The 21,133-nt window shown below is 44.8% G+C and overlaps 1 protein-coding gene across 2 annotated transcripts in view; it reads left to right on the plus strand.

Annotated features, from left to right (window-relative positions):
* Positions 1-14,501: 14,501 nt before the first annotated feature.
* Positions 14,502-21,133, plus strand: part of PPP1R37 (protein phosphatase 1 regulatory subunit 37) — a 62,513-nt gene continuing 55,881 nt past the window's right edge. The window contains exons 1-2 of one of the 2 annotated variants that reach the window (XM_089651987.1): positions 14,502-15,233; positions 15,322-17,622. In XM_089651987.1, coding sequence (XP_089508113.1) covers positions 17,037-17,622 — 586 coding nt within the window. In that variant the 5' untranslated portion in view covers positions 14,502-15,233; positions 15,322-17,036. Of the gene's footprint in view, positions 17,623-21,133 lie in introns of both variants that reach the window. The other variant, XM_089651986.1, reaches the window with a different exon arrangement.

The following is a 21,133-nucleotide window of genomic DNA, read 5'->3' on the forward strand; positions in this document are numbered from 1 at the left end:
TTTCAGCTGAGTCAGGATCACAAGAGTACAGAAGAAAGTGCACTCCTGTGACCCAGAGTTTTGGTCTATACTTCTCCTTTAATGTGATTTCAAAAGTATTTTTTAATGTTTTAATTTTTATAATAAATTTTTTTATAAATGTGTAGCTTTCATTAAATAATACCTAGTGATCCTACCATGACAGTCTTTGATCAGGCACTTGCTGTTATAGGGAGACAACACTCTATTCCTGTGTTCCAATTGCTCCACAGTCTAAAGACTTACTGCTGCTTAGGGGCTCTGGGCTTCAGCAAAGTGGCAGCCTCCAGCAATAAGAAATAGGAGCACTGCTTGTAGCAATCGAGCACACACAGAGACGGATACGAACCTCCATTTTGGCAAAGGACCGTCCATCTTGTACAATCATATCTCTTTCTCCCTCTTTCCTCATTCCCCTTCCTCTCTGTTGAGTGACATGTGGTCTGTTTGATGCAGAGTTCAAAAAGGCATCGAAACCCAGTGGGAGGGCATCCTGGCTATAAAATCTCACCAGCTAGGTGCCTAGCTGTCTGTTCACTGTGCAATCTGGGATATCGTAAAAGTGTAAACCAAGTCCCTCACTGAACTTCAAAAGACCTTCCAAGGGGTCGTAACAGACTTACTTTTAAAAACTCACTTTTTCATATAAGTTAATATCTTCACGTAGGACATAATTACCTAAATATGGAGCCCATATTCAGAAGGCTCAATTTGAGACCATTCTCCTGGTATGTTGCACCCCTTATCTGACACATGTAAGAGAGCAGAAAATTATATCTCCTGAACCATTCAAGTAGATATGACATGTTTCATCTGTAACCATTCCATTACCATGCGGCTAAGTATTAATATACTAGTGCCCAGGCTGGCAAATTCCAGGAAATTGAGTTATGAATCATAATAGCAGCTAGGAGAGTTTCTAGTAATAACTTAGGGCTGCACATACACTTCCCTCCCCAAAGGAGACGATTGGTTTCACTGTTCCAGGGAAACACCCTGCTGAGATCCTAGAAAAAGGCTGTTATGCTTGGAGTGGGGTGTGTGAGAGAGAAAAGAAGAGTCTCCTGTTTTTTTAACATTGAAACGGACAGTAGAGACAAGAAATCCTTTTGATTTGTGAAACTTGAAGCTGCTTACACCAAGGCTGATTGGCAAGTACTTTAACCCTCTAAATTCCTTTCTGTTATCTCTTTGCTGTGCTATTGTTCTGTGTATATTTATATATATATTAGCTACATCTTTTTCTGTACATATTTTTATTGCACCCTTTTGACCTTTTAGTAATAAATCTTACTTTCTGAAAGTGTTGAACTGTTTCTAACGCCTTTAATGCAAACTACGAAATCCTGCCGCTGAAGAGAGCTACTGTGTGTGTTTAACCCTCTGTATAACCCACATGCGGTGACAGTGGTATATAGACGATTATTTCAACCATCAGAGTGTTATTGCTGATATTGCCGAGTTTCTTCTTTCTCTGTACAAAAAGGAGGTGGTGGCAGTGTGAAGGGTTAGTTGCGTAATTAACCTGACCCAGTAACAATCGTGCTCAGGCTGCCGGTACATCGATTGTGGTCCATTAGCTGGAAAATCGTTGTGCAGGGTGCAGCTGGGCGTGGCATTGTTACGCACATGACATCGCAGTTTTAGATTGGCTAGTCCTTCGGTCACGAGTTTGGTGTAAAGGGCTGGGACCTGACGTCGCGATCGTCACACTGCTCAAGGCATTTTACAACACACACTCACTTTGGTAGCATAATTATTAATGTTAAATGTATGTTTCTTGCTAATGAACATTATGTTTTATCATGTTGTTATGGGTAAAGTTCTCCTTTAATAATTTATCCATCAATGGATGCAAACATACGTATATCTAAACCTATGAACAAAAAATTTAAATATTGTAGGTTAACCGCTTCCCCGTCGCCCTATACTAGAACTACTGCTACAGGGTGGTAGGGCTGCGCGAAATCACGTGTATATATATGTGATTTGAATTTAGGGGTAGGGGCGCGCACCACCCTACCTGTGCCGCCATTGGTGGCTAGGCATGTCAATCACTGGCACCGGCACCTGCCAATCGGTGAATAAAACTGACAGGGGAGAGACCTGTGTGTAAACAACATGTCTAGCTCATGCCAGCAAGCACATGCTGCTGTGTATTTCTCTGCACAGCAGAGAAATACACAGCAACATGTTTCCCCAGTAAAACACACATAGCACATTATGTAAAACAGCACACAACCCCAGATGATTACCCCAGATGTTAACCCCTTCCTGCCCAGTTTCATTAGTACAGTGTCAGTGCTTTTTATTAGCACTGAGCACTGTATTAATGTCATTGGGATGTCAGTGGCAGTTAGTTCCCACCCAGTGTCAGAATGCCCACCGCAGTCCCGCTATAAGTCGCTGATGACCGCCATTACTAGTATAAAAAAAACAAAATTCCAGTGTATATATATCGCCATTTGTAGATGCTATAACATTCATGTAAACCAATTAATTTACATGTATTGGGATTTTTTTTTTTAGCAAAGACATGTCGCAGAATACATTTTGGCCTAAATTTATGAAGAAATTTGATTTTTTTATTATTTTTACTGGATATGTTTTATAGCAAAAATATTGTTTATATTTTCAAAATTGTCAGTCTTTTTTTGTTTATAGCGCAAAAAATAAAAAACACACAGGTGATCAAATACCACCGAAAGAAAGCTCTATTTGTTGGAATAAAGGTCATAAATTTCATTTATGTACAGCATTGCATGACCGCGCAACTATCAGTTAAAGTAATGCAGCACCGTATCGCAAAAAATGGCCTGGTCAGGAAGGGGGGTAAATCCTCTGGATGGCAAACCCAAAAGCAAACATTTATTATATTTGTATATATATTATTTATGTATATTTGTATATTTATTATATATATATGTTTTCATTTTATAATCCAGCTAGCAAATCTGTTATTTTTCACTGCACAAACTATCCAGCAGATGTATCCATATACATAGATGAGACAGACCACTTAATACTGACAGGGGTGCTTACAATGATCAGCCTTTCTTTATTTATTTACTTATGTAAAACCTTATCCCAAAAGGGAAAAAAACAGTTTGCTGTAACTGATTATAAAGGGGGAGCTGGAGTTTAACACCCTCTCCCCCCAGAATGACAATGCTGCTGTCTGCTGTGCCTCCTAAGCTCAGTCCTCCAAAGATGTGTCGCACAAAAACAGGAGGTGTGTTACTGGCCAGAGCACCCGGTGAAAACACAAAGAAAAAATCCAAACAAAAGAAAACTGATGCAGTCACCACATCTAATGATTGGTAAGCTGCAATATATTACATTTTTGGTTTTGGGTTTAATTCCACTTTACTTAATTTTTTTTTCAAAACGTCCCCTATGTGATGATTTTTTGGTGACAGGTTCTCTGCAATGGGGTCTAAAAGACCATGGATGTCTCCCCTGTACTCCAATGAATGTAAAGCAGTGCAGATTGCATTGCATTACACTCTTTCTGTGCCATACTGGCCAGGGAAACTGGCAAGGGGACCCAGAAGTGACTTCAAACACATTGCTTCCGGGTCAGTAACAAGAAGGGGAGGAGAGCAGACGTATGCCCACTCAGCTCCCTCCCCATTACCTGGTAGCACCCGCTATGCCAGTCCTGGGCCTGCAGATGGGCAAGCGGGGCCCTGGATATATGGTGGATGCATGCGCAGGGGGGCTGGCAGTCTACTTGACAGATATACACACAGCCACCGGGAGTGTGTGTAAAACCCCCTTGCTGTCAGGTCCTGGAAGCAAAAGGGTTAAAGCAATATTAAACCCAAATGCAAACAATATATTGCAGCTTACCAATTCATTTGATGTGGTGGCTGCATTCGTTTCTTTTTTAGGCTTTCTTTCCTTTATTTTCACCTGGTGATCTCGCCAATAAGTCTGTAATTTTTAACAGAACAAGTTTGCCTGTGGATGTAGTAGTTAGAGGATTAAGAAAAACCATTTACCAGTGACAGGGATGCTTACGATGATCACCTTTTATTATTTATGTAAAGCCTTTATCCTAAAAGGGGAAAAAAAATGGTTTGCTGTAACTAGTTATAAAGTATTAGCTGGAGACAAGAGCTATGGCCTCCGGCAGAAACATTAGGACAACAAAAATGAGGAGGCTTCTTTAGAGGTAAATTTTAGGGGGTGAAAAGTCAAAACCTGTGACTGTCCTTGGACTTTCATCAACTCATAAGCAGCTAGCAGAGTTTGTATTCCTCATGTGACACAACTGGATTAGTTTCATGGGCAAAACAACTAGAGCTGACCTGCAGGAAGTTAGGACAAAACACCATTGAATGCAATTATGTATTTGATAAATTCATCAAAGTGACACAAAACAATATCCCTATTCTACGAAATAAGCCACACATCCACCACTTACTGGCACTCTAATCTTTTTTATAATGAAATTACTTCTTACTGTGTTTTTTTCTGCCTCCTTGCAACATCCTCATTGAGCTCCCAAACCTTTCCCATTCCCTCTCACTTCCGTTTCTTTAGAGTGGTGCACGTTAATAGCACTCTTGTGCACTGTTCTATGCACGTTTCAAATCCCATAGTCTATTGTCCATCTTGGGAGTGAGCAAGAGAGGGTGACAACATTCTTACATACAGTGAGACCATGGGGAATGAAAGTAGCCACCCACTAACAGAAAGTCAGATCAAATCAACAAAAATGTAACAGAGCAACAGAAGGTACTTTTTTTTGATTTAGGCCTCATTTCCACTTGCTTCAAAACGTGGCCGTTTGGTCGAGTTTTTGAAGCATTTCGAATGCCAATCAAAGCAGCTATCACTAAAATGGTGACCTTATAGTCCTGTACATACAGATGTGTTTGTGCTGCTTTGCTTTGCTTCAGAAATTATACTCCATGTCACTTACTTGGTGCTTTGCCGCATCTCTAAAGCCTCCATAGATGTCTGTCACAGTGCTTCCTAACCACACCTGCAGCATTAGAGGGAGGCTTCAGAGTAAGGCTATGTTCACACTAGCTTTGTCAGCAGGCGTCAGACAGGAGTTTGGGAAGCGTTTTTAACGCTTCTCAAATGCCTATGAAAATTCTGCACATGGCAGCACACAGTGCTGTTCACACTGAAGCGTTAGCGTCGTGGCAGAACTGGCGCCTCATGTTGAGTCAGGAGGAGTTGAAGCCTCTTATTCAAGTCTATGGTGCCGCTCCTCAAACGCCTCGCAGGCGTTTGCGATGCAGTTGCGAGGCATTTGCGGAGCGTTAATACCATTTAACTTCATTATAGGCGTTTGTGGTCCGGTTTTAACGCTTTGCAAATGCCAAGCACCCACCTCAAAACCGCGCATAGGGCATTTGGGGAGTATTTGGGAAGCGTTAAAAATAAAAATGCTTCCCAAATGCCTAACACCTGTCAAACGCTATAGGGGTGTTTGGCAAGAGTTAGATCTTATTTGCTCCTAAATTTAGGCCAAAATGTATTCTGCTACATGTATTGCTAAAAAAAAAACTAAATCTCAGTAAGTGTGTATTAATTGGTTTGTGAGAAAGTTACAGCTTCTACAAACTCTTCATCCTCTTCTTCATCCTCTTCTTCATCCTCTTCTTCTTCTTCTTCATCCTCTTCCTCTTCTTCCTCTTCTTCTTCATCCTCTTCTTCTTCATCCTCTTCTTCTTCATCCTCTTCTTCTTCTTCTTCCTCTTCTTCATCCTCTTCTTCATCCTCTTCTTCTTCATCCTCTTCTTCATCCTCATCTTCTTCCTCTTCTTCTTCATCCACTTCTTCTTCCTCTTCTTCTTCTTCATCCTCTCCTTCTTTTTCTTCTTCTTTTTGTCTTCCTCTTGCAGGTCACTGCTCATGCGCAGATTTTTTTATCGGTAAAAAATCGGCCGATTTGCCCATCATTGCCGCGAAAATCGGCCGATCGGCAAAATCGGCCGATTTTTTTTCCAACTTTACCGATAGAAAAAATCTGCCAAAATACCGAAAAACAATTAGCCTACTAACGATCCGAAAATTGGCCGATTTTATTTTCGGCCGAAAAATCGGCCGATTTTCGACCCATCTATGGCCTGCATTAGTCTACAATCGCCTGAGCTCCCACCTCACCGACAACAACCTTCTTGACCCTTTACAGTCTGGCTTTTGCTCACTACACTGCACTGAAACTGCCCTACTAAAACTCACTAATGATCTACTAACTGCCAAAACCAATGGCCACTACTCCATACTCTTACTACTTGACCTCTCTATGGCTTTTGATACGGTTGACTATCCCCTCAAAAAACTCCACTCTCTTGGCCTCCAAGACTCTGCTCTCTCCTGGTTCTCCTCCTACCTATCGCAGCGCTCCTTCAGCGTTACCTATAACACTGCCTCCATCTCTTCAATCCCTCTTTCTGTAGGGGTCCCTCAAGGTTCTGTCCTTGGACCCCTTCTCTTCTCCATCTACCCCTCCTCCCTTGGTCACTTGATAAACTAACACGGCTTTAAGTACCATCTCTATGCTGAAGACACACAAATCTATCTTTCTACCCCTCACCTCACTCCTTCAGTCTCCTCTCGCATTACTAACCTACTAAGTGACATATCGGCATGGATGTCACTCCACTTCCTCAAACGAAATCTTTCCAAAACTGAGCTCTTAATATTCCCCCCAGCCCCTGCCCCCTTCCCTGACTTCTCCATCAAGATCAATAACACAAGCATCATTCCCTACCCTCATGCCAGGGTATTAGGTGTAATCCTAGACTCCCATCTGTCCTTTCATCCCCAAATCCAATCAGTGTCCAAATCTTGTAGACTTCACCTCCGCAACATCTCCAAGATACGCCCGTTTCTAACCTCGGAAACCACTAAGCAACTTATTCACTTCTTTGTTATAGCTCGCCTTGACTATTGTAACTCCCTCCTCATTGGCCTACCTAATCACAGGCTATCCACTCTTCAGTCTATCATGAATGCTGCTGCCAGACTCATCCACCTCACTAACCGTTCTGTATCAGCCACCCCTCTCTGCCAATCCCTCCACTGGCTTCCCGTTGCCCAACGGATATAATTCAAAACATTAACAATAACGTATAAAGCCATTTATAACTCTGCCCCAAATTACATCAACGATCTTGTCTCTAAATATCACCCAAACCGTACTCTCTGCTCCTCGCAAGACCTCCTGCTCTCTATCTCCCTTGTCTCCTCCTCCCATGCTCGTCTCCAGGACTTTTCCAGAGCTTCCCCCATCCTCTGGAACTCTCTACCCCGATTTATCAGACTATCGCCTACTCTGCTCTCTTTTAGGTGATCTTTGAAAACCTATCTCTTCAGGGAAGCCGATCCTGCCCTCAGCTAATAATGGAATCTTCTACTCTTCCAACCAGTCCATCCCCCACAGTTACTACCTTTTGTACCACTAGCCCCTCCCTCCTAGATTGTAAGCTCCAAGGAGCAGGGCCCTCCTTTCCTTCTTGTATTGAACTGTATTGTTGCTGTATTGTCTCCCATTATATTGTAAAGTGCTGAGCAAACTGTTGGCGCTATATACAGTAAATCTTGTATAATAATAATAACACATCAGTGCTTAGGTGCCATAGTGAAAGTGTTCCTCTGTAGAAATAAGATTGTGGTAGTAGTCCACTGAAAATGAAATTGTGGTTGTACTTAACTCCAATTACTGGGAAGCCTCAGGTATGCTTCTCTCTCCAGCCTGGGGACAAGAAATAACAAAAAAGAAGGTGCAAGACCACGTGCATTGCCTTTAAAGAGTTTATTAAGAAACATAAATGCCATAAACATACTGACAAAGTCTGTAAGGCAATGGACCTCAAGGGACACACACTCCAAAGTTGGCAATAGACACAAGGTGGGAGTGCTCACTACCAAGCAAGGACTGGCGCGTTTCAAGGGCAAAACCCACTTTCTTAGAGCTAAGCTCTGCCGAAAAGGGTTTCGTTCTTTTGCTAGGGTGTGAGATCCAGGCCACAAAGAGCACATGTACCTTGTGTCTATTGCCAACTTTGGAGTCTGCGTATACCTTGAAATGTACTGCCTCACAGCCAGTATGTTTCTGGTATTTATATTTCCTAATAAACTCTTGTAAAAGTAATTCACAAGGTCAAAGATAATTTAGCATCACAGATGTCTGGACCCCACTGGGTGCCATGGTTCTATCCGGTGACCCTGATGTCACTACAGTAGTTAGGTTGAGGGGTGGGGGCCACAGCATGCAGCAGGGACCAAACGTCAGATGAATATTTTTCAGCCGCTGCAGCTCTGCAACAGAGCAAAGAGCAGTGAAGCGGTCAGTGAGACAGATAAAGCCTCATGCACATAGAAACTTCAAAGTCCTCTATAGCACAGGTCTCAAACTGGCAGCCCTCCAGCTGTTGCCAAGCTACAAGTTCTATAAGGAATTGCAAGATTTACAGTTACAAGCATGACTCAAAAGGCAGAGGCATGATGGGACTTGTAGTTTCCCAACAGCTGCAGGGCCGCCAGTTTGAGACCTGTGCTATAGAGCAAAATCTCGGACGATTTCCTGCACCTGGGGAGCCACAAGTGAAGTGAACAACCACCCATAAAAGTGACTGGCTGTACTGGTGTAAACTGTGATACATCAGCAATTACCTGTGCATGTATGGATGCCGTATTTTACTGAATGTGCTACTTTTGCAGCTGGGAAAATACTGCTTAAATAGCAACTTTACTTTTGTTGAGAAAAAAACATTCCCCATCTGGGTGATCAATGTGCATTGCAGATTCCTATCATTTGTTATTCTGAAGAAACAGCTATTTGTTTGCTGTGTCTATGTGCAAATTGAAAGAGAATGACAGTGGTTTTATAATTATCAATCAGCGGCTGCACCTGCAGGGCTCTAATGGGGAAGGTGGCAGGGTCTGAGGAAGAGTTTGTGTCCTCGAAACGCGTTAGCCAGTTGGTCATCCAGGGTTCCATCTTATGGACTCAGATGTTGTTTGGATCATACATCTTGTTCAGTTTGACATGCCTGTGTTTTTTCGCCGCCTGGCTTCCCTTCTTCCTCTTCTCTTAGCTACCAACCATCATCCTTGGGGACTTCAATATCCCCATCAACGACAACAGCCCGGCTACTTCCCAACTCCTCCACCTAACCTCCTCCTTCGCACTCACACAGCACACTCAATCCTCCACCCACATCATTGGGAACACCCTGGACCTCGTCTTCTCCCACCTCTGTACCCTCAACCAGTTCTCTAACACCCCCTTCCCTCTCTCCGACCACCACCTCCTCACGTTCTCCATCTCCCCTTCCCCTAACTCCCCCCCCCCAGAGCGCCAAACCATCACCAGCCACAACCTGAACCCGGTCCCCCTCCACTCAGCTGCCGACCGCCTACACGACAGCATCCTTCCACTGTCGTGTCCTGACCTAGCCACTAACACGTACAACGACTCACTATCAGCTACCCTAGACTCTCTGGCACCCCTAACCACACGCTTCATCAAACCTAGACCGCTCCAACCATGGCAGAACGACCACACTAAATGCCTCAAACGCCGCAGTCGCGCGCTAGAGACTATGGCGCAAAACCAGGTCCCCCCATTCATTCTCCCTCTACAAATCTGCCTTCCTCACTTACACCTCCTCCCTCCACGCCGCCAAGCGGGCTTACTTCGTAAACCTGATCAACACCCTCTCCTCCTGCCCTCGCCGACTCTTCTCCACCTTCAACTCCCTACTCTCTCCCCCCCCTCCTCCACTCAGTACCTCACTCACCGCCCACGAAATTGCCACTCATTTCCACAACAAGATTGATGCAATCCGTCAGGACATAGTCAACTCGCAATCTACCTCCCCACCTAGCCTCCCCCCCCCATCTCCCCCTCATCTCTTCCCTCCTCTGACCTCGCAACTGCACTGCCCCCCTCCACACCCAAGACCCCGCTTACCATAACCCCCCCAGCTCTGCAATCCTTCAGCCCCGCTACCACTGAGGAAGTCACCAGGGTCTTCTCAGAAGCCCGCCTTACTACCTGCCCCCTGGACCCTATCCCCTCTCGACTCCTCCAGTCACCCCCCTCTTCCCTCATCTGCTCCCTCACCCACATATTCAATCTCTCCCTCTCTACCGGCGTATTCCCCTCCCCCCTAAAGCATGCGCACATCACCCCCATACTCAAAAAGCCCTCCCTGGACCCCTCTGACCCAAACAACCTCAGACCCATCTCCCTGCTGCCACTCACTTCCAAACTCCTGGAGCGCTTAGTCTATGACCGCCTAAGCGCCCACCTAACTGACAACAACCTCCTTGATCCACTACAGTCCGGCTTCCGTCCCCTACACTCCACCGAAACCGCCCTCCTCAAAATCACCAACGACCTACTAACCGCCAAAGCCAAAAGCGAGTACTCTGTCCTCCTCCTCCTGGACCTCTCCGCGGCCTTCGACACAGTTGACCACCCCCTCCTCCTTAATAAACTACTCTCCCTTGGCATCAGAGACACCGCTCTCTCCTGGTTCTCCTCTTACCTATCCCGACGCTCCTTCAGCGTTTCCTACAATGGTGCCACCTCCCCTTCCCTCCCCCTCTCTGTTGGGGTCCCCCAGGGCTCTGTCCTTGGACCCCTTCTCTTCTCCATCTACACCTCCTCCCTTGGCAAACTCATACACTCCCACGGCTTCAACTACCACCTCTACGCTGATGACACTCAAATTTACCTCTCCACCCCCCACCTCACCTCCACTTTCTCCGCCCGCATCACTCACCTCCTAAACAACATCTCTGACTGGATGTCGCTCCATTTCCTCAAGCTTATCCTCTCCAAAACCGAGCTTCTCGTCTTCCCCCCTGCCCGCGCCCCCCCCCCATCCTATCCATCACTACTAACATCACCACCATCAATCCCGCCCCGCAAGCCAAAGTCCTTGGAGTCATTCTGGACTCTAACCTCTCCTTCCAACCTCATGTCAAATCACTTACAAACACATGCAGGCTCCACCTCCGCAATATCGCCAAAATACGCTCCTTCCTTACCCCAGACACCACTAAACTACTTGTGCACTCCCTGATTATCTCACGCCTTGACTACTGCAACTCCCTCCTCACCGGCCTACCCCAGTGCAGGCTCTCCCCGCTTCAGACCATCCTGAACTCAGCGGCTAGACTCATCCACCTCACCAACCGCTCCACCTCTGCCACCCCCCTCTGCCTATCCCTCCACTGGCTCCCTATCGCCCAACGCATCAAATTCAAACTACTCACTCTGACCTACAAAGCCGTTCACAACACTGCCCCTAACTACATAACCAACCTGATTCCCAAGTACCACCCTACCCGTACCCTTCGCTCTTCACAGGACCTCCTTCTATCTTGCTCCCTGGTCTCCTCCTCACACGCACATCTGCAAGACTTCTCCAGGTCCTCCCCCATCCTCTGGAACTCACTACCCCAATCCATCAGACTGTCACCTTCCCTCCTCACCTTCAGGCGCTCCCTGAAAACCCACCTCTTCAGGGAAGCCTACCCCACCCTCACCTAACTGCTGCTCTCCTTCATTCCTCCTACCACTCCATCCCCCACAGCCACTTCCTCCTGTACCACTACCCCCTCCCTCCTAGATTGTAAGCTCGAAAGAGTAGGGCCCTATAACCCCTCGTGTGCTGTTTGTAGTTGCTGTAATGTTTCATGTATTGTCCCCCCCTCTATTGTACAGCGCTGAGCAAACCCTTTGGCGCTATATAAACTCGATGTAATGTAATGTAATAATGTAATGTAATGTCTATTGTGAGTATGATACTTACTTTGTTTCTTCAATAAATATTTTAAACGATAATGCACTAGGTCGGTGTGCCCTTTTTCTGTTTCTCCATTTGCATCCAGTGTGTTTGGACCACCCCGGTCTGTTGAGGGCAGCAAGCAGTGCATATTCCAGAAAATTCGAGAACATTCCTATTGGGTCTGAGTCTTTTCCTAGCGCAGGAGAAAAGTGTTTGTTGTGTTGGATCCCTTTACCCCAGGTTCACACCTAAGTTATCTACAGCGTTTTGCAGAAACACAGTACAGTCCATTTAACATGATTTCCTATGGGACAGGTTCACATCTCCGCGTTTTCACCCAGTGCGTTTTTTTGGAAAGGGTCAGGGACTTTTTTTAACGCAAAACGTTGCGTTTTTGGTTCTATAGACCTCAATGGGAACGCTGCAGAAAAGCATGTATTTTTTTGTGTTTAAAATCTGTTACAATACACCTACGATTTGATTTTTAGACTGACCATTTCTTTGTGAGTGGGCAAACATTCAAAATCAGCAGGGGATCAAATACTTATTTCCTTCACTGCACATTATACAATTTTCTTTTCATTTTCTGCCCAATTTCCTTTAGATTTACCTTCAACTATGTAGTGCAAGGGCCTGCCTAATTGGATACAATTAAAAGTGTTGTTTAGGTTTCTCTCATATTATATGGTTTTTGGTAAATCTAAAGCATAATTTTGAAGAAAACTGTATAATGTATGGCCAGCCTTAGTGCTTGTTCACATACACTATATTGCCAAAAGATTGTTCCAGACCTCCAAATCATTAGATTCAGGTGTTCCAATCACCTCCATGGCCACAGGTGTATAAAATCAAGCCCCTAGGCATGCAGACTGCTTCTACAAACATTTGTGAAAGAATGGGTCACTCTCAGGAGCTTAGTGAATTCAAGCGTGGTACCGTGATAGGTTGCCACCTGTGCAATAAGTCCATCTGTGAAATTTCCTCGCTACTAAATATTCCACAGTCAACTGTTAGTGGTATTATAACAAAGTGGAGGCAACTGGGAACAGCAGCAACTCAGCCATATAAAATGATAGAGCGGGGTCAGCGCATGCTGATGCGCACAGTGCGCATAAGTCACCAACTATCTGCAGAGTCAATAGCTAAAGACCTCCATACTTTGTGTGCCCTTCAGGTTAACACAACAACAGTGTGTAGAGAGCTTCATGGAATGGGTTTCCATGGTCGAGCAGCTGCATCCAAGCCTTACATCACTAAGTACAATGCAAAGCATTGGATGTAGTGGTGTAAAGCACGCCACCACTGGACTCTAGAGCAGTGGAGATGTGTACTCTGGAGTGACCAATCATGCTTCTCTGTCAATCTGATGGACGTGTCTGGGTTTGGTGGTTGCCAGAACGGTACTTGCCTGACTGCATTGTGCCAAGTATAAAGTTTGGTGGAGGAGGGATTATGGTGTGGGGTTGTTTGTCAGGGGTTGGGTTTGGCCCCTTAGTTCCAGTGAAGGGAACTCTTAAGGCATCAGCATACCAAGACATTTTGGACAATTTCATGCTCCCAACTTTGTGGGAACAGTTTGGGGATGGCCCCTTCCTCTTCCAACATGACTGCGCACCAGTGCACAAAGCAAGGTCCATAAAGACATGGATGAGGGAGTTTGGGGTGGAGGAACTTGACTGGCCTGCACAGAATCCTGACCTCAACCTGATAGAACACCTTTGGGATGAATTAGAGCAGAGTCTGCAAGCCAGGCCTTCTCATCCGACATCAGTGCCTGACCTCACAAATGTGCTTCTGGAAGAATGGTCAAACATTCCCATAGACACACTCCTAAACCTTGTGGACAGCCTTCCCAGAAGAGATGAAGCTGTTATAGCTGCAAAGGGCCAACTCAACATTGAACCCTACGGACTAAGACTGGGATGCCATTAAAGTTCATGTGTGTGTAAAGGTAGGCGTCCCAATACTTTGGCAATATAGTATATATGCGGATTGGATGCTGTTTGAACCTCATGACATGTGAAAAAACATTACTTCCTATGGTGCATTTTTACATATGACCAGTGCACTGGCATTGTGGATTCAGTGCAGTTTGAAAAAGAGTCCTGTCCGATTTCTGAGCAGTTCAGGTGCTGATTACAGACTATTGACTTCTATGGGAACTGTTTGTAAACCGCACACGTGTGAACAGGATAAGATTCTGAGCTGACCCCGTGCTGAACCGCTGAACAACTACTGAATCAATTAGCTGTGAAAACGTGTGAAACACGCAATCCGCTCTTCCAACTGCAAATCGCTGCAGGAGATGGCTACATAGAGGCAATTTTACAGAGGATACATATGAAAACCCCTGTGGTCTTCGCAGTCAATGTGAAATCATTGAAAATTTCATTCACACAAAAAATGAATTCCTGGGGATAAAAATGTGAAGCTGACAAGTAATCTCCAACCATCTTAATCAAATGTATGAGACTAATGACGCATGACTATTACTCATCCACTCTGGGTCATCTACCGCCCATCTATCTCTCTGCCCCTCTCTATGGTTCACCGGAGCTCAGCACTTTGCTCTCACGCTGCACAGCACCTTCGCCGCTCTACGGTAGAGGCGTTCTTTATTCTTTGGTCCTCCCACAAACTCTATGGTGGCTACTGACGCGGAGAGTCTTGGTTGGTTCAGCGGAATTAGCCGACGTCAGAGGCTGGCAGGGAGCTGAGACGGAGACATGTGACCCGGAAACTGAAGTAGACAGCGAGAGACATTCTTGGAGCGTAAGAGACAAGTAGGGAATTCTTTTTGCAGAGGGAGCGAGCTGAGGGATTCCTGGAAGGTGCTGGCTGATCGGCAGAGGCGGCTGCGGTATGCTGGGAGTGGGCAGAGGATACTTCATGGGAAGTCACTGAGGGGACTGAGTGACAGCAAGAGACAGTCTGACATGAGGCACCTGCAGTACTGAAGACACCCAGGAGAGAGAGAGGGAGCAGGAAGAGACAGCGCAGCATGGGGCACCTGCAGTACTGAAGACACCCAGGAGAGAGGGAGGGAGCAGAAAGAGACAGCCCAGCATGGGGCACCTGCTACACTGAACACATCCAGGAGAGAGAGAACAAGAGTGACTGCCATCCCATCACAGAGACAGCAGCAGGCAGCCCATCCAGAGACATCCAAGAGAGAGAAACAAGCCAGAGACTACCATCCCATCTCAGAGAAAGATACAGGCAGCCCATCCAGAGACTGCCATCCCATCACAGAGAAGGGTACAGGCAGCCCATCAAGGGACCGCCATCCCATCTTAGAGAAAGATACAGGCAGCCCATCCAGAGACCGCCATCCAATTACAGAGAAGGATAAAGACAGCCCATCCAGAGACTGCCATCCCATCTCAGAGAAGGATACAAGCAGCCCATCCAGACACCACCATCCCATCACAGAGAAGGATACAGGCAGCCCTCTAGAGACCACCATCCCATCACAGAGAAGGATACAGGCAGCCCTCTAGAGACCACCATCCCATCACAGAGAAGGATACAGGCAGCCCATCTAGAGACCGCCATCCCATCACAGAGAAGGATACAGGCAGCTCATCAAGAGACCACCATCTCTGAGAAGGATACAGGCAGCCCATCCAGAGACTGCCATTCCATCTCTGAGAAGGATATAGGCAGCCCATCCAGAGACTGCCATTCCATCTCTGAGAAGGATATAGGCAGCCCATCCAGAGACTGCCATTCCATCTCTGAGAAGGATATAGGCAGCCCATCCATAGACTGCCATCCCATTTCAGAGAAGGATATAGGCAGCCCATCCATAGACTGCCATCCCATTTCAGAGAAGGATACAGAAAGCCCATCCATAGACTGCCATCCCATCTCAGAGAAGGATACAGGAAGCCTATCCATAGACTGCCATCCCATATCAGAGAAGGATACAGGAAGCCTATCCATAGACTGCCATCCCATCACAGAGAAGGATACAGGAAGCCTATCCATAGACTGCCATCCCATCACAGAGAAGGATACAGGAAGCCTATCCATAGACTGCCATCCCATCACAGAGAAGGATACAGGCAGCCCATCTAGAGACTGCCATCCCATCACAAGGAAAGATACAGGCAGCCCATCTAGAGACTGAGATCACATCCTCGGGAAGGGTAGAGATCGCAAAACCAGCCCATCCAAAGACATCAACTAGAAACTGCCATCTCATCACAGAGAAGGCTACAGACAGCAGAAGACTTTCCATCCAGAGATATCCAATAAAGAGAGACTCAAAGCAGAGACTGTCATTTCATTACAGAGTTAGACAGAGCATCAGACAGCCCATCCAGAGACATCCTGGACAGAAAGAAAAGAAGCAGAGACTGTCCTCCCATTACATAAAAGAGTAGAGATAGCTGTGATTGGCCAAGCTCGAGACCTCTGAGAGAGAGAACCAGAGACTAATGTCTCATCTGAGTGAAGGGTGTAGACAGCAGCAGAAAGCCTATTCAGAGCCATCAACCTGAGACTGACATCTCATCCCAGTTGACAGTCCATCCTGAGACATTCTGGACAGATAGACACTAGCCAGAGACTGACATCCCATCACAGAGAAGAGTAGAAACAGCAGTAGACAGCCCATCCACAGACATCAACCAGAGAGTGACATCTCATCACAGAGTGGGATAGAGACATCAGCAGGCAGCCCATCTGAATTCATCCAGGACACGATAGGGAGCGCCATCTCTTCACTTACCAGAGTCTGACAGCCAGGTTTAGTGAGATGGAGCATGAGACCTGGGCTGAGACATGTAGAGACTAAGTGTGAGAAGCTGCAGTGCCTCTTTATGATTCCTCACCTGCCTGCTAGGAGTGATTCATTCCCCTCATCCACACCACTCTTATAACTTCACCCTGGCTGATCTCTTCAAGTGTAATAACACAAACATACAAGAAAACTGCTGCAAGTTGCCTGTCTAGTCCACAGACTGATCCTTCACTTTATAGAGAAGTGAGACTGCAAGTCGTAAGGAAATTTTGTTAACTTTGCATGTTTCTGGGATTGCAGTACTGAGGAGGTGCCAGCTCTGGTCAATAAATTTTGAAACTTTGTAATATTGCTGCACTAATTTAAATGGGACTTTTCGGGAATCTTTTTTTTCCATATTTTTTATGCAAATGTTCACATGAACTATTGATATTTTGAAGCCTTTTTTATGGTGCATGAATTAAAAATGGCTGCCGTGGCTGGATAAAGCACTTGCTACTATGGAGATGCCTGCAGTCTTGGAAAGTGAAAATTTGCCCTCTGAGGAGTCGCCCAAAGAGCAGAAGCATGCAGAAAAGAGTAGTGACTCCTGCTACCCAGAGGAAGGTTCAGGTATTGAGACTTGTTCACGTGAAAACACTAAACAGGAGGATGGCACAGAAGACGTTTTTGAGGTACCTTCACACAAGGACAAGGAGGAAACAAAAGATTCTGCCCATCCAGAAAGCACAAAAGAGGAACCAAATATTGATAACATTTCAGGGGGCCAATTCACTGTGGATGGGGACCAGGAAAAGACTAAAAAGGGGTCTTCCAATGCTTTACCGATAAGCCAGAATTTGGAAACTTTGCCTCACAGAACCGAAGAAGCATCTTCCAATCCAGAAGAAACAAAGGTTGATACAGTGGAGTTGACACAATCCATAGAGAGAACGGACCAAGGGAATTCTGGTATTAAGGTTCAAGAAGAAGGAACCCAAGGGGAGGACAATGGGCGCAGTAAACATGGGCCAAAAAGGGTCACATTTCCGTGTGATGATGACATTGTATCAGGTGCCCTAGAACCCAAAGATCCATGGAGGCATGGTGAGGAATGTTTTTCTATTGGTTTCTCTCCTTTTTTTTTCTTTTTTTTTTGTTTTTGTTATCATTGCAGTAGTCTTCCATGTAATCATATGATAAATGTAATGAGGCTCTATGATGAAAGCTCAAACACACTATTTGTTGACCTAGGCTATAAGTTTAGATTTGTCCTGTAGCGCTAGTTGCAGGTGAAAATTGATATTTTGGATCCTTTATTTTGATTATAACATTCCTTCTGTAAGTTCAGATATATCAAAACTAAAGCAATAGTATCTAGGCCAGACCTGGGCAATTTGGGACCCCAGGGTCACATTCGGCCCTTTGGCTGTCCCCATTGAGTCTTGCATGCCTCACTTTGGAACCTGACAGGCTCAGAGAGGCACGCTGACAGATGTGTGTATGTCTGGAGAGCTGGAACTGGAAGGAGAGAGCCCGAGGAACTGACTAGTACAGCGGGGAGGCTCAGTTTTGGTGGCAGAGCATTGCCTAAGAAATGTTCCAGTGCTCTCCTACCAATCCTACTATCTAGCCTACCAACACACTGTGAACTCCAGGAGCCATGCACCTGTTCTTCATTCCAGGTTAGGATGTGAAAACATCACAGCTGTGCCAGTCTTGGGCTCTCTCCTTCTAGTCACAGTGCTCTTCAGAGGACACTTGACAGGCAGTGAGTAGGTGTTATATTGCCTCCTCACCGTCTGATTTATCATTCTGCACTAACATCCCACAATTGTGAGCATTAAACACAGTTGCAGCATGGCACTATTAAACTCACTGGGCGAGTTTGACAAGCGATGCCAGTTGTCATTCTCTTCAGCCTGAGTTAAAAATGCTGTAGCCGCGGCATGTTAATAGCCCCGGCAAGCTGTTATTTCACAGTGGGGGCGGAGGGGCCTGAAACCTTGTGTTCACTATTCATCAGGGCAGCCTAGTATTAGTGGTGACTAGTCCATTGTCAGTGAGCAGGTGCTGCAGGATAAAGGAGGGAGCTCCGACAACATCTGGGCCATGGGAGCCTATGGGTCAAGTTGCTGATCGCTCCCCAGTCTCACTGAAACGGGATTATGTTGTGCCCCTTCCCTCTCATGATACAAAACAACATGTTTTGGCTATAATTTGGCTTTAATTGCAAGCAATCCCTTATCTTGGACAGTTAGGAATACCAATACTGTTTTGGGTTAAGACCTCTTGCACATGGGAGTAAAAGTTTACTTTTTTTTAACTGATCTGAGCACAAGTGCATTGTTGTCTATAGAACAATACACATGTATAGATCACTAATAACAGCGATGAGCAGAGCTGTAAAATAAAACTAGAACATTTTTACGCACATGGATATTGCAACACTGGCAAATGGAAGTGGATAAAGAATATAATAATACTTGCATTTATGCATGTGTATGCATGCAGAAAGTCTTTATGAAACATTTTACTTAGTATCTTTCTATCAAAAAAAAGTATCCTTCAATCAGATCCTGAGTGTAAACATCAGTAAATTATTATGCCTGTGTGCAAGAAGCCTAAAAAGTATTAATACGGCTAGTAAACAATTCACCCACCATTTTATTTGTTTAAAAATCAGAAAAACATGTTATGCTTACCTGTCTGTTACCCTGATCCTCTTCTTCTTGGGTCCCCTGCCAATACTTCTGGCTTTTCCCCCCACACTGAGTGCCCACCATGGCAAGGCGCCTGCTATGGGGCACTCATGTGGGATCACTCCCAAGCCAGCTCTGTGTGTAAGTATGGGGGGAGCTGCATGCAGAAGGTTTTTTACCTTAATGCATAGAATGCGTCAGGGTGGATTTGATTTAAATCAAACGGATTTAAATCACGATTTAAATCACTAGTCAGTAAGGCTTGACTTAAATCCTAGTTTTCTACAGAAAGACTAATTCTTGCTGGTATAACTTTAATATGCAAGTAGATGAAGATTTTTAGAATAACAACTTTTCATATTTAGTTTTTTTTATCCCCAGGTTAATAGGTTAATCATTCATATTTGGACAACTTTTCTGTTGTACTTAGGAAGGAGAAAAATAGTCATTACCTTAATAATAACAATTTAAATAGATTTATTCATCTGAAACAACAACATTACAGCATATGTGATTTGCTTAAACAAACATCCATGTTTGTTAACTAATTTGGCTAAACAAAATATATATATTTTAAGAAACTTAGACTGTCAGCCCCTTCCTCCTCACACTTAGTTTCACTTTTCTTCTTGTGCAGATCTATTCCACTCGAAACAATCAGAAAAATATTGTTTCTATTCTATTCACTGAACTTCTTGAAAGTTAGCACTGAAGGGGTTGATTCTGTATTCATAGGTTTGTAGAAGTTAGGATGAAGGTCTTTTTCTTAACTCTGTTCATGTTATAACATTTTTGCTGTAAAGAAGAGGCATGTGATCTCCGCTGAGTCAAATTCAGTTTTGAGAACTGCAAAAGTAAACCAAGCATCTGTGATAATATCTTGTAGGCAGAGAAACTGCCCAATAATCTTACAAAAACCTCTGGAAAAGCATGACATTGTGAATGGATTAATGGAATTTATTTACCAAAAAAATTAAACATATACAGCCTTATTCTACATAATTAAAAAACGAATCTTTATTTCATGATGGAATAACCTTTGGATGGTAATATATTTTCCTCAAAAAGCATTTTATTTAAAAAAATCCAATTTCAAAAAAATCCGATTTTTTTTTTTTTTTTTTTTTTTTTTTTTTTTTTTAAATCATTGATTTTTATCCACCCTGGAATGCATTAAAAGAAAAGTTTTTTTGTTTTTTTTTAACCTTAAAGCGGTAGTAAACGGCGAAAACAAAGTTCTAAAAAAATCTTTTTACAAGCTAAGAGCATATTGTGCTAGTATGCATCGCATACTAGCACATTATGAATGACTTTTGAATGACAGCGGAGTGCTGTCACTGCTCCCTGAGGCTTTCATCTTCACTTGGTCTTCCTTCCGGGTTCACGAGCTGTAGCCATCCGATTGGCCAGTCCATGTCGTCATCACTCCCGCGCATGCGTGACACGGCTCTTTAAATGAACAGCACGCCGTCCATTGAGAGCGCAGTGAGCTGGCAGGCAGGGTTTCGGTCCACAGTCATATCAACGTACAGTAAAACAGAAAAGGGAGTCGAACACAGTTGCTGCTGTTCGTGACCAACAATTGAAGACAATTAGACATATCACCCCAGTACCCAAGGCCCCCCCAAACATCCATAAATGAGGCTCCAAGACGGCCACAGATAATGCATGGAGGTCAAGTGTCAGTAGCTGTTGATGGTTCAGCTAACCATTTCACCCAGACTTATATTTTTTAGGGCACCCTCTATGCAGATAAGTATCTTTGTATAGGGGTAAAATGGCATTAACCTGCTGTTTTCAGAAATTAGGGGAGCCCGCTTTTTCCAACACAGCGTGATGGCTTTTCTGGCATAAAAAAAATAGAAGACTCACAACCACCCTGTCTGCCACCCCAGGAACTAGGTCCTCCACTAAAC

Source organism: Staurois parvus, unplaced genomic scaffold (genome assembly GCF_062004578.1).
Source record: "Staurois parvus isolate SC_StPar_1 unplaced genomic scaffold, SC_StPar_1.0 ptg000668l, whole genome shotgun sequence".
NCBI classification, from domain to species: domain Eukaryota; kingdom Metazoa; phylum Chordata; class Amphibia; order Anura; family Ranidae; genus Staurois; species Staurois parvus.